The 14,324-nt window shown below is 31.5% G+C and overlaps 1 protein-coding gene across 1 annotated transcript; it reads right to left on the bottom strand.

The window, feature by feature from the left end:
- Nucleotides 1-9,111: 9,111 nt before the first annotated feature.
- Nucleotides 9,112-13,554, bottom strand: LOC121130331 (uncharacterized). Its single transcript, XM_040726087.2, has 4 exons — nucleotides 12,775-13,554; nucleotides 12,443-12,710; nucleotides 11,275-11,548; nucleotides 9,112-10,022 (listed from the first exon to the last, which is right to left on the bottom strand). Exons 1-4 carry the CDS (start codon nucleotides 12,896-12,898, stop codon nucleotides 9,315-9,317), a joined length of 1,374 nt encoding a protein of 457 aa, XP_040582021.1. The 5' UTR covers nucleotides 12,899-13,554; the 3' UTR covers nucleotides 9,112-9,314.
- Nucleotides 13,555-14,324: the final 770 nt, after the last annotated feature.

Raw genomic sequence — 14,324 nt, 5'->3', positions numbered from 1 at the left:
ATAAAGGAAATTTGACCGTTTGGTAGAAAAATGTAATATTTAAAATTCAATTTAATTTAAAAAAAAAAAAATTATAATTTAATGTATATAATGTTATTTTTCAATTTTATTTTTCGGCAAAAACTTTTTGAGAACAGCTAAGAATTGATGAACTTCTTTTAAAAAAATGTATTACTTAGGATTTTTTTCCAAAAATTTAATTGTTTGTGAACTGCTATGGGTTGTAGAAATTTTTTTATTAAATAATTCAGGATTTTTTAATTTAATATGTTTAATTTAATTTTTGAAATTTTTTTATTAAATAATTTTTTTAATTTAAAATTTAATTTAATTTTTGAAATTTTTTTCCTATAAAAATTTAATTTTTGAAATTTTTATCCTATAAATATTTGATTTTTTAAGCACAGTCTTGAATTGTTGAAAATTATTTTCCAAAAATTTAATTTTTTACGAACAACCGAGAAATGATTAAATTTTTTTCGAAACAAATTAATTGTTTGTGAACAACTATAGGTTCTCGAAATTTTTTTCCAAAAAAATGAATTATTTGTGAACAACTATGGGTTCTTGAAATTTTTTTTTTTAATTTTATATTTGTAACTAAATTTTTGAAATTTTTTGAAAAAAGTTTAATATTTCCAATTAAATTTTTGAATTTTTTTTTCCAAAAAATGTAATTGTTTAAATATATTTCCAAAAAAATTTACAACCCCCTAGCCCACCCCCTGCAGACGCTCCTGGAAACTTAAACTCAACTCAACATTCAATTAATCAAACTCTATCCAATTCCATAGCGAATTATAACTAAAAATCAACACAGGTTTTTATTAATATAGAGATATTTTCTGTTAAAAGATTTACAAATAATAGAAATTTCTATTAATATCAATTTGTTTATGTCGTAAATAAGTTGTCAATTCTCTTTAACCTACCTATGTGTACCTATGAACAATAGTAATTATCCATTGGATTTGTAATTGTGAAGAACCCCACTAAATAACATAAAATTCCTTCCTAGTGTTTAATGTCCGAAAAAAGGAGAGGAATAAAAATAAAAACTATTCAATTATCTCTTTATTATTTATTAATTGTTATACCATTTTTATGGTTTTTGAAGAAAAAAAAAATACATATGCGAAAAAAAAAATAATAATAACAAACCCTTATGTACCATAAAAAAACTATTATAGTGATCTATCTACAAATAGTAAGCTAGTTATACACTACCAAGAAATATATACGGAGAGAGATACAATTTTTTTTAACCATTTTTGTCCATCATTTTAATTTGATTTATTAAAATGACATGGTTATTATGCATTTATGACTAATATAACTGTGAGTATTTAAACTTTATAATGTGCAACAAAGTACTTATATTTTATATATTTTTTTTAATTACAAAATTGTCAGAAAATTACACAATTAATATATTGATCATCTATCGAACATTTAGTTATTGCATGATCCTCATCTTAATTACAGAGTGGTCCATTAAAATCTAAACACTTTGAATTTCAAACTTGAACAAAATATAATTCTTTACTTAACAATAGCGTTTGAACAAAATTAATACTATAAATAGATGTGATTCTGAGCTCTCTTAATCATTATAATGTAGCCGTCCTTAGCGGCAATGATGGCTTCCGAGTAGTAGGTAACTTTGAGGGCCTCGGTGTTTGAAAGACAGAAACAGAAAGAAATAAACTAATCCGGCTGAACGTTAGTGTATGTTTCTCCAAGAGATGTTACTTGTTAACAAAGCCATTGAACCAAAAATGTGCCTCATCGTTGAAGATGATTTTACGTTGAAAATCAGGATCATTTTCGAATTTTCCTTCAGCCCATTTTACGAATTCCCGACGTTTAAAGTGGTCAAACGGCTTCAGTTCTTGTGTCAACTTGATCTTATACGGGTGTAGGCCAAGATTTTTTCGCAAAATTCGCCACAACGATGTCACAGAGATGCCCAACGATTGAGAACAGCGCGGTAGAGACAAATTTGGGTCATCTTGAATCGATGTGCTTCCGGCAGCAATATTTTTTACACTTTGTGCATTTCTTTGTCTCACTGGCACAGAAACATTATGTAGCGTATACGTGGACTCAAATTTTTTCACCAAACGTTGAATTGTTGATTTTGCAGGTCGATTACATTGACCATAAATTGGCGTTAACGCTCTTAAAGTTTGTATGAAAGACTCACCACTTTTGTAATAAATTTTAATAATTTGCAAGCGTTGCTTGAGTGTGTACTGCTCCATGATGAAACTACAATTATTTCTGAACACAGCTGTTAAAGAAACTATATCAAATATGTCGTCGTTTTTGAAACCTATCAACGTAAAATGTAAGCGTCCCTATTGAAAAACCCTTTATTATCCTTTTGATTATTTTTTGTTGATTTGTTAATAAAAATTGACGATCATTCGTCAAAGAATTCAATTCTAAGAAAAATAATTCTAGTTTACTTCTGTGTTGACGAGCTATATATGTATCTTTCTATGAGCATAATATTTTGACGGATTTCTTAAGGCATTATTCAATTCTTATGGGGTGTTTTTTTTCCAACTCATGAATGACGATAAGAGTTCTTCCTCTTTTGAGAACGACTATTCTTTTTTTCTTATTATTCAATTAGTCCAAGTTGATTGCCCATATAAACAAACTATCCAATACTTTAGGTATGTCAAATATGTACGCTTATTTGTAGAACGAGAGTATTTTAGATAAAGAATGAATTCTTTTACTCTTTGTAGTAGGTTTTTACCTATTATGAGAAGTGAACCTGTCCGTATCAGTTGCAACGGGAGTGTGGAGAAGGAATGACACCTGAGTAGGGGTTCCATCCTGGTGGTCTTGCTCTTGTTCATCCTGCTCTTTCTTTGCTATAGAATAAAGAGATCATCGTTATTTACAATGCCAATGTTTGACTTTGTTTAGAGAAGGGAGAATGGGACTCGTAATGAAAGGAATGTTTTATTTGGAGTGAGTCTAAAGGCGTGAACAGGAATAAGTTTAGGAGAAACCTTGGTTTTTGAAGAAAAATTTTTTTTTTTAAAAAAACTCAAAAATTGACAAAAAATTATATATATTTTGGAAAAAAATGTCAAAAATCTATAGTAACTCACAGATAACTTAATTTTTTGGGAAACCATTTAAATAATTATGTTTCAAATATTGGTTTTTTTTTGAAAATTTTTTAAAACTTATTTTTTTTGCAAAAAAAAAATTTCAAATATTTAATTTTTTGTAAAAAATTAAAAAATAAAAATTTCATTAAATAAATTTTAATTTCAAATATTAAACTTTTTGAACAAAAAACCAAATAATAAATTTTATCTTAAAAAAGAAATATTCCTTCGGGGGGGGGGGATAAAGCCCCTCCGAACGCCCCTGACGTCAGATCCATTCTCAAAAATATTACACACCGTGTGTATTAACAATTATTTAAACTACAAGTATTCTCAAAATTTTAGAGCGTCCAAGAACAGCCACACGGTGTTTTAATACAATAGAAGATAACTCTTCAAGAAATCCTTTGTTTTACTCTTCCTTTTTCATAAGCACACTCATGCGTAGTTACTCAATAATTATCATAAGTGCTTGAGAGAGAAAAAATTGCGTAATGAGTATACTTAGGATTTGCGAGCAATTTTTAACCCCAAAATAAGCAAAGAAAAAGCTTTTAAACTATGAAAACTAAACACATCAAATACCAAAATTGAGCAAATTGTATTTAAAGTAAAATACAGTTTTATAAAGGTAATTTAAAGTAATTTGTGGGTTTTTTTTATATTTATGAAAATTTATTCACAAATTTTCCTATTTTATATCAGCAAATCAAGATTTGATAAACATTTTATTTAATCAAATATTGCCTATGATCAGTATTAATGGTTTTAAACCTACTAAAAGACGTCCAAATTAGTAGTTGAAGCAAAATTGAAGTTGTCAAGGACTTTGTCTATCAATGATTATACGTCCCAACCTGTTGCATAAATGGAATATCAATATTTTGTCATTTTAAGCAAAATAATTTTCCTTTGTGCAGGATTCAAACAATCCATTTTGCAACAAATTTACTCTTCCTTTAACTGGCGGTTGTCGGAATCTAACTCCATCACATATCCCATCATGTAATCACAACCCTCATTGCATTCAATGCATAATTTTACCTCCAAATAGAGAACCTAATGAAAGAGGGTTTTTGAAGTTGTTTTTCCCCTACTTATTCAAGAATATTTTGGAGCAAAACTGCACAGCTATCATGACGTTTCATAAGGATCAGTTCCAATCAGCTTGACAAGAGAGGAGAGGGAGAAGGCAGTACTCAAGGACATTTCCAGTGCCACTCCGATGTCGGTCTTTAATTATCCCCAGAGTCCAACGATGTCATAAAATTATAATACGTCAACAAGTCTTCAAGATTAGTCTCCGTCTTGTTTGAGCATACACGAATATTTAAGCAAGTTTTGAATATAATTGAATGAACTTTACTATTCAGGACTTAAATATTAATGACAACAGCTAAGAAAACGATTACCAATTCAAAAAAAAAAAAAAATAGATAGCCATCTATAAATAACAAGATTTACATCAATATCAAGTAACTTATTTATAAGGTACTAAAAACTTGAGACCCCGATTGTATGACGTCATAATATTGACGTAGTGTGATTAAAAATCTCACGATCAACTAATTTCAAAATATTAGACGTAACCATGTTATGAGCTCTAAAAGAATGGGCTATGATTTCCTTTTACAATTTTTCCCATGGTATCAGATAGATATGGAAAGCATAGCGAATTGATTCCTTTGATTCCATACTCCCCTCCTCATTGTTTTAACTCTCTGTGCGTTTAAAATAATAAAAAGTTAATTGAATGTAATTATCATATTAAATATTTTTCAAAGGTTCCTCCGTTAAAAGGATATATGTGAGTAGAAATGAAAATCGTGTGGCTTTTGGACATTTTTCTATATATTAAAAAAAAACTAAAATCAAGATGGTAATCCTGACCATTGGCAAGTATTATCTCCGATAATCGATGTCGATCCTCAATTCTACTCTCAAGCAAGCAAGGACTTACCCTTATGACTCCCCAAGAAATCCCCAGGGTTACTCTTCGTTTTTTATGAGAGCACAGGGATGATGTATCAAGTTATGAGTATACTAGAATTTAATAGAAAAGGAAGTTCACGACTTACTCAAGATTTAAATTATAAGAACAACATCAGCTAAAGAATAGAAAAGTAGGATGGATAAGAAATACACCAGATTTTCAACAATAGATATGTACTAGGGTCAGAGTTGGGCAAGTTAATAGAAATTAACTAAACTAGTTTATTGTTTAAGCCTCGTTATTTTAACTTCAACTAAACTAGTTAATTTTTAATTTATCAAAATTAACTTTTAACTTTACTTGTTCATTTTTTAAACTGCATAATCTTAACTACAACTTAACTTGATTAAGTTAATTAGTTACTGTTCTATTTATTTTGTTATTCTACGGGGAAATACTAAAAAACTGTCTTTGTGTAAACGTTACTTCTCCGATAATTTAGTTAAACAGTCTGTCGAGGCTATTTGTATTATTCAACTTTTCAACGTGGTCATTCCACATCAAATCTATAAAAAAATATATTTTTTCAGTGTCGTAGAATATGAGGTTTATTATAATCTCCGATATTTTAGAATTGTACATATGGTTTAAAATTAGATAAAAGCTCAAAAATCTAAAAATTTAACTGTCTTTGATTTCCATTTTAGTAGTAACTTGAATCTGTATTTTTTTTTCTTAATCGATCGATTGAAAGTGGAGAAAATTTTAAGCAGAGAGACCCACAGAATGATCTATATTTAAAAGCCTTGATAAATCTCTCTATGGCCTAACTTAACTAGTTATTTTTTAGTATGGAAATTAACTTTAACTTAACTAGTTAATTTTCATAGAAATCGGAATTGACTTTAATTCAACTAATTAGTGAAAAGTTAATAATAATTAACTTTAACTTAAATAGTTAAAAAGATAAGTTAATTTGCCCATCACTGGCCAGGGTGCCCGGCAGTTTTGCCTTAAACTATTTTTCCTTAGGACAGCTCACCGTAAAGCCAATTTGCCGTAAGGACATTTTGCTTTAATATATATATATTAAGGCAAAATTAGGTTTATACGTCGTTATTGTTTATTTTTAGTTTAAATAGATGTTCCCTACTATATGTTGCGTGATGTACCCCTCACGTTTGTTTTACAGTCTTACTGAGATAACAACACGACAATAAAAAATAGATTATTCGATGTCTCCCTTGACGAATTTGGGTTTAAATTTGATCAATTATAAATAGACACACAGACAACACGAGAGTCGCGTGTCCTTTAACTCTATTTTCATAAAAAAACACATATTAAAACCATGTTAGATATGCTTCCCTAACAATATATATAATATATGTATCTACAATAAAGAAATTATTTTCTTGTCAAAACGCTTCCGTCCGTCCTTTTCTTCATCATCAATGCGATGATGATGACATGACGTTAAAATAATGGAAATGATATTATTTGATATGATATTAAATTGTTATTTTTGTATGTTTCTAAATATGAATAGATGTAAACGTGATGCGTTAGCACTAAAACAATCTTGGACAAAAATAAAGGAATGGATAATTGGGGCGTGTCAGCACAAAAGCAAGCTGGAAGGGGTTTTCTCAAAATTAAGAGTGGATCACATTTCAGGGACGTTGCAGGGGAGGGCTGTAGGGGCTCTGCCCCCCCCCCATTTAAGTATTTTTTATTCTTACTAGAAAATGTTATATTTGAAGAAAAAAATCAAAAAATTTAATGTATGAAATTTATTTAAGTTTTCCTAAATTTTTTTAAATTTATTTTAAGAAATTTTTCCCCAAAAAATTCAATTTTTTTAACAATTTGGGATCTTTGAATTTTTTTCCCAAAATATTTCAGTTTTTTCTATACAGCTCTGGATTTTTGGAAAAAAATAATTCTAAAGGCTTTATTTTTTTATAATAGCTATGGATTTTTGATTTTTTTCTATTCATTATACTATAATATACAATTTTTTGGAGAAAAATTTCGAAGATCCATTGCTATTTACCGAAAATTAAGATTTTTGGAAAAAAAATTAAGTTATTTTTTCAAATATTAAAAAAATTGTGAGGTTCAGACTCTTCAACTCCCCCTTTGCGGACGCCCCTGTGTTTTGAAAATCCAAACAGTCAGAACTATTCATCCCCCTTTACGCCCCTGTGTTTTGAAATATCTATTATCACCAGCTCCAAACAGTCAGAACAGTGATTAAGAAAAAAAAAGCAGACACATCGACAACTCAAAACAAAATACAGTTTATATTTTTGTGTTAGCGAATTACTGTCGAATATTGTAGCCAAAATGGATCGTCATAATAAAATAATTATTAATTAATTGATTTTATTTGAATAGGTGAATAATAGGCCCAATCTATGTTGCATAAATCAAATAATCGTTCTAAATTATAGCTGAAAGTCTTAGGGTTGTATTCTCATACCACAAATTTGAATACAAGGCCTATAATTGATTTTTTTACATACTATAATAATATATACTGCCCATTCTTTAATGAACACATATATCGGTCAATTATAGTCATGTTATTCAAATTATGAGTTGAGATACTTATGAATACTAACAATATTTTAAAACCTTCATTTGATTTATGACTCTTTATTTGAAGGCGATATTATGGCCCCTTTCAAATACATAAAATATACCCATTTCTAATTGGGAGTTCTTGGAATTAAGAACATACTTAGAAGACTTGTGACTACACTTGAGCAAACAATCAAACTCTCACAACTTGATTTGGACTTAAAAGCTAAGACCCACGACTCGAATTGATAATTGATTCAAATTAAAATTATTTTTTATTTCCTGAGGATTTAAACTAGTCTCCATCGAAATATATCGTATATAACATATATTGGTCAATTAATGGCCTTCTATTCAGATTTCTGGTGTGATTTTAGATACTCAAGAATGTTAACTATAGTATAAATACTTCATTAGATTTGTGATTAGGGTAATTTGGATCCGAGATTGGCAATTTTAAATGAAAACGGGTAATTATATTTCATTGTAAGGCTGAAAATTTACTGCAACTATAAGTACAATTTATGGCGCTTCCAAAGATTTACTGCGAATAATTTATTGATAGAAATTGATGGTAACTTGTTAAAGAATACAAAAAAAAATATTCTAACTTGCTTTTATGTAGACAGACCACATAAAATATGAAGTTACAAGAAGATCCCATATTTTATTTAAAGAATAATAATATTTTTTTCTTCTCTCCTTTTTTTTCAAATAAAAAAAATAAAAATAGAAAAAGGGAAGAATATGATGAATTGTTCCAAATAGAGGGAGTCACGAAATCGAGTCCCTTCTCCATATTAAATGACGAACTACATATTATTTATGTGCTATTTGTGTTTGCACGAATTCTTTCTCAATGTATGTATGTTAGTTGGACATCTGCTTTGTATGGTTTCCAGTAGTTGTTGTAATAGGGGCAGCAACAGGGTTTGAGAAGGAGTAGGGTATAATAATTTTGAAGAATAGTTTCTTTGTTGTTCCGTGCTCCTTTTTTTTTTTTTTTCTCATTCTTTCTTCTCTCTCCTCTTTCACCCCTTATTTATGTAACTATATATTTATAAATTATAATTTATATACTTATGCGAGATGCTGCTGCCATCTACCAATTTCTCTCCCTCCTCCCCGTTTAATACGCGTGAAGAAACAAATTATTTACTTTGACAAATTTCTTATTTATTTTTGACCAGGGAATTTCATGGGAATGGAAAAGATTATAATATTATTTATTCACTCCATGCTGCACGCAGTTATTTTTTAAAAGAAATGATGAACCTTTTTGAATAACTTAAGATATCTTTTATTATAAACTATCTGATTATAATTTACAGAGATTTTCATTGTATAATATTATATAAAAAAAGAAAACAATAATAATTATATAATTAATAATAATATGATAAAAGAATTGTTGACTTGTCTTAGGTTTGTGAAATATCTGAAGGAATGAATCGTCGATTTTTTTGTTTGTTTTGTTTTATATACTGATTATAAGATATATCTTCGCTGCTTTGACCTAATGTAGAGTATTCTAAGAGAAGACAGGAGAACAAAATGATATAACTATAAGAATGATAATGAAATAGATAGATAGATTGATAAAGAGAGATAGATTTAAGAAAGGTCTGGGGAGCTTTGGCCGTTGTTGTGTTGCATCCATATTAGCTCTTGGGTGGCGTATTACTTTGCGGAGGGGGTGGAGAAGAACCGTTTACTTTGGGAGAGAACCTTCCAATTTTGTCCGACCCTGGAGATAGACTTGGCGAAGGGGAGCGTTTATGTGGGAGGACATAGGGTGAAAACCTTTGATAGGAGGGATGATTCCATGGGGATGGAAGACGGGGTGTCGTGGCTGCCTGATGATGATGGTGAAGTACAGCTTGAAGGGGATCCATCATTTGATGTGGCCGACCTGCCGCAGCTGCGGCAGCCATCATCATCATTGTACGGGCCTTTTCTGCAGCGACCATAACGTTATTGTTGTTATTGATACCGCCCCCGCCGTTAGCGTTTTCGTCATTGTTAGCACTCATAAAGGGAGATCTGAGAAGTAAATTGGAGTCTAAGAACATGGCTGGATGTAGCCCCAAATGATGATGTGGAGAGGGAGGAAATCCATATAACTCTGTTTCGTAGTCGTTGAGTCGACTAGAGTCTCGGAAGCCCTTGGCAAAGGGATTGGAATCGATTTTGAGTTTGGTAATGAGCTGATTTTGATAGGCTGTTACGGCTGTGAAAACAGTTTCGGGATATATCCATGTGTGATGATTTTCTCGCTCAATGTTTAATATGGGTCCTTGATCGATGTATGCTGGGCGAGAGACGAGATGAACTCGGGGTTGGAAGCGATGCATTGAGTTGAGAATAATCTATAAATAAATGAAAATATGATTGAAATGTGAAAATATGAAACATGTACGTTAAGTCATCGTCGTGGTTGGTCGAGATATGCTTGAATGCCATTCAGGCAGCAGCTCGCTCTATGTCTGTGGAGGGTGACATTTATTATTTTATTATTATTTTCCTTCTATGACAGATTAGGTTCTAGGTTACGTACGCACCTATCATAACTACCCTACTATATGTACATATTTTGAAGAAGTGAGAAAAAAACCGTTACAGGGTGATTCAATACCCAGCTAATCATTAGTGTTGAGATTCGGTCCAAGACCGAATTTTATTATTTTTAATATTTATCTCTACTCTTGATTTCTGAGCAGTACAAATATGATTTATGCACATTAAGTACAGTCTTCATTGGAGAAGAAAATCCCCCCCATCACCATAGGGTTGAGGCCATTAAGAAAACCATACACTTCACACGGAATTGGTGATGCTTTTGAGTCAAAAATGGAGATTTTCAAGCATCTTTGACAACCAACAAAGTAGCCTTGAACACCATGAGTAGGTTATCCTTATAAAAATTTAGCCATTAAATGAAAAAAATCGCCCAGATGCTACGAAACTGGGCTATGTCAAGCCGGAAATTGGCTACAATTTCGGTGAGCGGACCAACAGCTTTAGTGTGACAAAAACACAAAAGAAGCCAAACATGATCAATACTGGCTCAGATGCTCTGTCGAGTGACTTAGGGAACTTTTACATTTAGTGTTTTGCTTGAAAACATATTCAAGGCAGTTGTATAAATTTTTACTGTGACTATATTTATTATAATATTCAATTTTGTCTCAAAATCACTACATTTCCCATTTAGGGTTGAGTCCCACAGGTTGGGAATCACTGATTTATATATACAGTCTAGAAAGCGTTTTAAATGAGAACAATCCACACTGAAACTTTTTTGAAGGACAGATTAGTTCGGTCCATCAAAAAAATAAAGGTCTCAGGCAGTCTAGTATTATCAAACCGAAACCAACACTAGTAGATTGGGTACATAAATCCCCAACGTAATGTAATCTCATTTCGAATGGGATTACATCAAAAGGAATGAATAAGCAGTATTTTTATTATACAAACTATTAATAAAAAATAACAAAAAACCCTCATCATAGAGCCATCTCATTTCTACCTCCCACACAACTTAAATTAAAGTGTATGTACAAAGTTAATGAGACGGGCACGACACCTCCTCCCCTCCAAAAACTCTCCAACTCTTATTACCTGTCCATTTTTATCCATTTCATTATTCGTTAATTTGACTTTTTCGAAGGAGACGACTTGCTTTCGTAATTGATCCCCAGTAAAAGGAGAATCAGGGTGGATATAGAATCTCTTTGGCGGTGGAGGATCCGCTTTACCAGCAACAAGCCAGGAGGATCGATGATAAGCATAGCGATATCGCTTATTATCACATGGAACAATATCCAAAATAACCCAATATTTTCTATCAGATCGAAGATTTTGAAAACTGGCACGCACGGTTGGAAACATTCGTCTAGAAAGTGGGAAAGAAGATTATAAGTTGAACATTCTTTTTTAAGAAGTCATAACTCTTAAAAAAGTAAAGAAAAATTCTTGGTTTTTTTATTATTATTTTATTTTTTTTCCGTCAAGGTGCAAGCGATTAAATATTGAAGTTTAATTACTTTTGTGTGTGTTACTAGTAGGTATATATTTTATATATTCAAGGGGGCGCGAAAGACAAAGCTTAGAGAAGACCACCATAGAAGATGGCGAATAAGGCATTATATTTAGATTTTGTACAAATTGTAACTTGTACAAGTTACAATTTGACCACAACTAAATCCTCTCATTTAATTACGGCACTCAATATTTAAAAGCAAAACCCATTTATCAAAACAATTATTTGATTTGTAGATTAATAAAATGAATTATTTAATAATTGTATAATAACATGGTCATTCTTGGATATAATTATCAAATATGCCAAATAGTGATTGTAGATCAATAATTCAATCAATTTATAGAAGATATAATTGACTACGGGGGGCTAGTTGCAACACTTTACCGAGGCGCAGTTAAATGCAATCTATGTGGAAAAACTACTATTGAAAAGTATTATTTTTTAAATAAATCAAAACAATGAGAGACATGCGTACTGTAAAGTATCAACTTTGCAAATTAATTGAGCCCAAAATATATTATCCCTTTCACCCACAATTTTTTTAAATCTTGATTTAAAATGAGCCTTGATCAAATTACACATAATCTATCAACTTATTTACACCGCTTAATAATCCTAGGATTGACATAGGGACTGGTAAAGACTTGGCGGCGGGAATATAAATCCCTTTAAGGCTAAATTGTTTTTTTCTTTTTTAATTAATTATAAATCAAATATTTATATTAAAGAGAAATCCTTCCTTACCTTCCAGTTTTAGTAATAATCATTTCTGTTTCGAGATCATGGAATTTATCCCAAAGCTCTTTGGTCTCGAGCGTGCAGCTCACATAGCGCATCTCCTCACAATTGAATTTGGATGACACTTTCTCCTTTTTCTTGGGTTGCTTTTTAGAAGTTTCTTCCTCTTCGGAATGATGTTCCACGACGTCCAACTCTTCTTCAATATCCTCTTCGGACTTACAAGAAGATCGAGAGGGGAGAATGGGAGCAAGTCGAGTAGGAGGAAGCAATTCTATAAAATAAAATGATAGGGACTTTAGAAATCCAGACAAGTGGGGGCCTAATTCATTTCTTACCTTCTTCTTTAACAACTTTATCCTCCTTCATAATGGCATCAATTGAGAAATTAGTCATTTTAATCCCTCCTTTGGAAACACCAGAGTCCATGATCCGGTTGGATAAATTCGGTGGTGATATCATTGATATAGAAATATGTATATATATATAAATATCCCCGCACTGATTTCTACAAAGTCGTTTGATTCACTCGTTTACTAATTATCAACAAATATATAATTAAGATGTTGATAGTATGGCGACCTAGCTGAGCTGTTGACGATCTCGACTTCAATGCTCTACTACTTTTCACCAACCCAAATTTCTTTCATCAGGTATGATGATATATACTGTTGAAAAACTGCGCCGACGGCGAAGGAACGAACGAAAATTTATAGTTATTATTTTTCTTAATAATACATATATTTTTCCACCAAAAAGGGATATACACAAAATATACTTTCCGTCCGGGCGGGGGTAGAGGAATGTGTGTGTGTGTGTGTAAGTTGTTCACGGTGCTACCGCAAGAAAAGAGTACTCTCTCTTCCACTCTAGCAGTAGTGTGTACACTCTACAGAGTGTGTGAGATGGAGGGGGGGGAAAGACTCTACAGAGAGAGAGAGAAGAGTACAGTAGTAGTAAATTTACTCCTTAACACCCAAAAAAAAAATATGTACACAGGAGGGGAAGAAGAGAGGAGAGGAAAGGCGGAGTCTCCCCCCCAAACAAGAAGGAAAAGATTGCTTGGGCGCCAGAAGGAAAAGAAGAAGAGAGTACTTTAGTACGTACTTGTCAGCACTAAACAAGGTGCCGAAGTTACAATTTTTCTCTCTTTTTCTTCTTCTTTTCCTAGCTCAATGAAAGCTAGTAGCAGCGATGTTACTTTATAAAATAATATCATCATATTCCTTTATTATGTTTTTATCGTTATTATTATGTTAGTTATATGCTGCTGATCTTCACAAAGAAAAAGAGAGAGAGAGAGAGATATAACCTCTTAACAAATACAATTTCTATGTCTATCTAATAGAATAGTTGAATAACTAAGGAGTACAATCATGAATACATAATCACTTAAGTATTAAAATGAATATCATAGGGGTCAGCACATGTACTTTCATGATAGGAGTATACCACTCGTTACCTTTATTGCAACACGCAATCTTATATATGAAAATAAACAGGGGGAAAAGACCAAAATCAGCTGCTAATTAGGCATTTTGGTTAATTCCTTTAATAATTGTTGAGAGCTCTATACAACTCTGAATAAGAAGATAAGGAGTAATCATGAGAGAAAGGTTGCGTGATTATATTCTATTATAAAATCTGTTGGGGGAGATCCCGGGGCTATCTCACATAAATAAAATAAAAAATGCAACCTTGTGAGGAAATTATCTTGCTAACACAAGAATATAGAGTGTATTTTGTTGTACCAAATATGTTGATATTCCTGCTTCTTTCAAGTTGTATCCCTTTATTGTAACACATAACCTTTCAAGTGCAAAGAAACAGAGAGAAGGCCTCAAATCAGTAATTGCTGGGAAGTGTTCAAACAGTTTAAAAAGTGCTG

Source organism: Lepeophtheirus salmonis, chromosome Z (assembly GCF_016086655.4).
Source record: "Lepeophtheirus salmonis chromosome Z, UVic_Lsal_1.4, whole genome shotgun sequence".
Lineage (NCBI taxonomy): Eukaryota > Metazoa > Arthropoda > Copepoda > Siphonostomatoida > Caligidae > Lepeophtheirus > Lepeophtheirus salmonis.
This window is presented reverse-complemented; position numbering and strand designations above follow the sequence as displayed.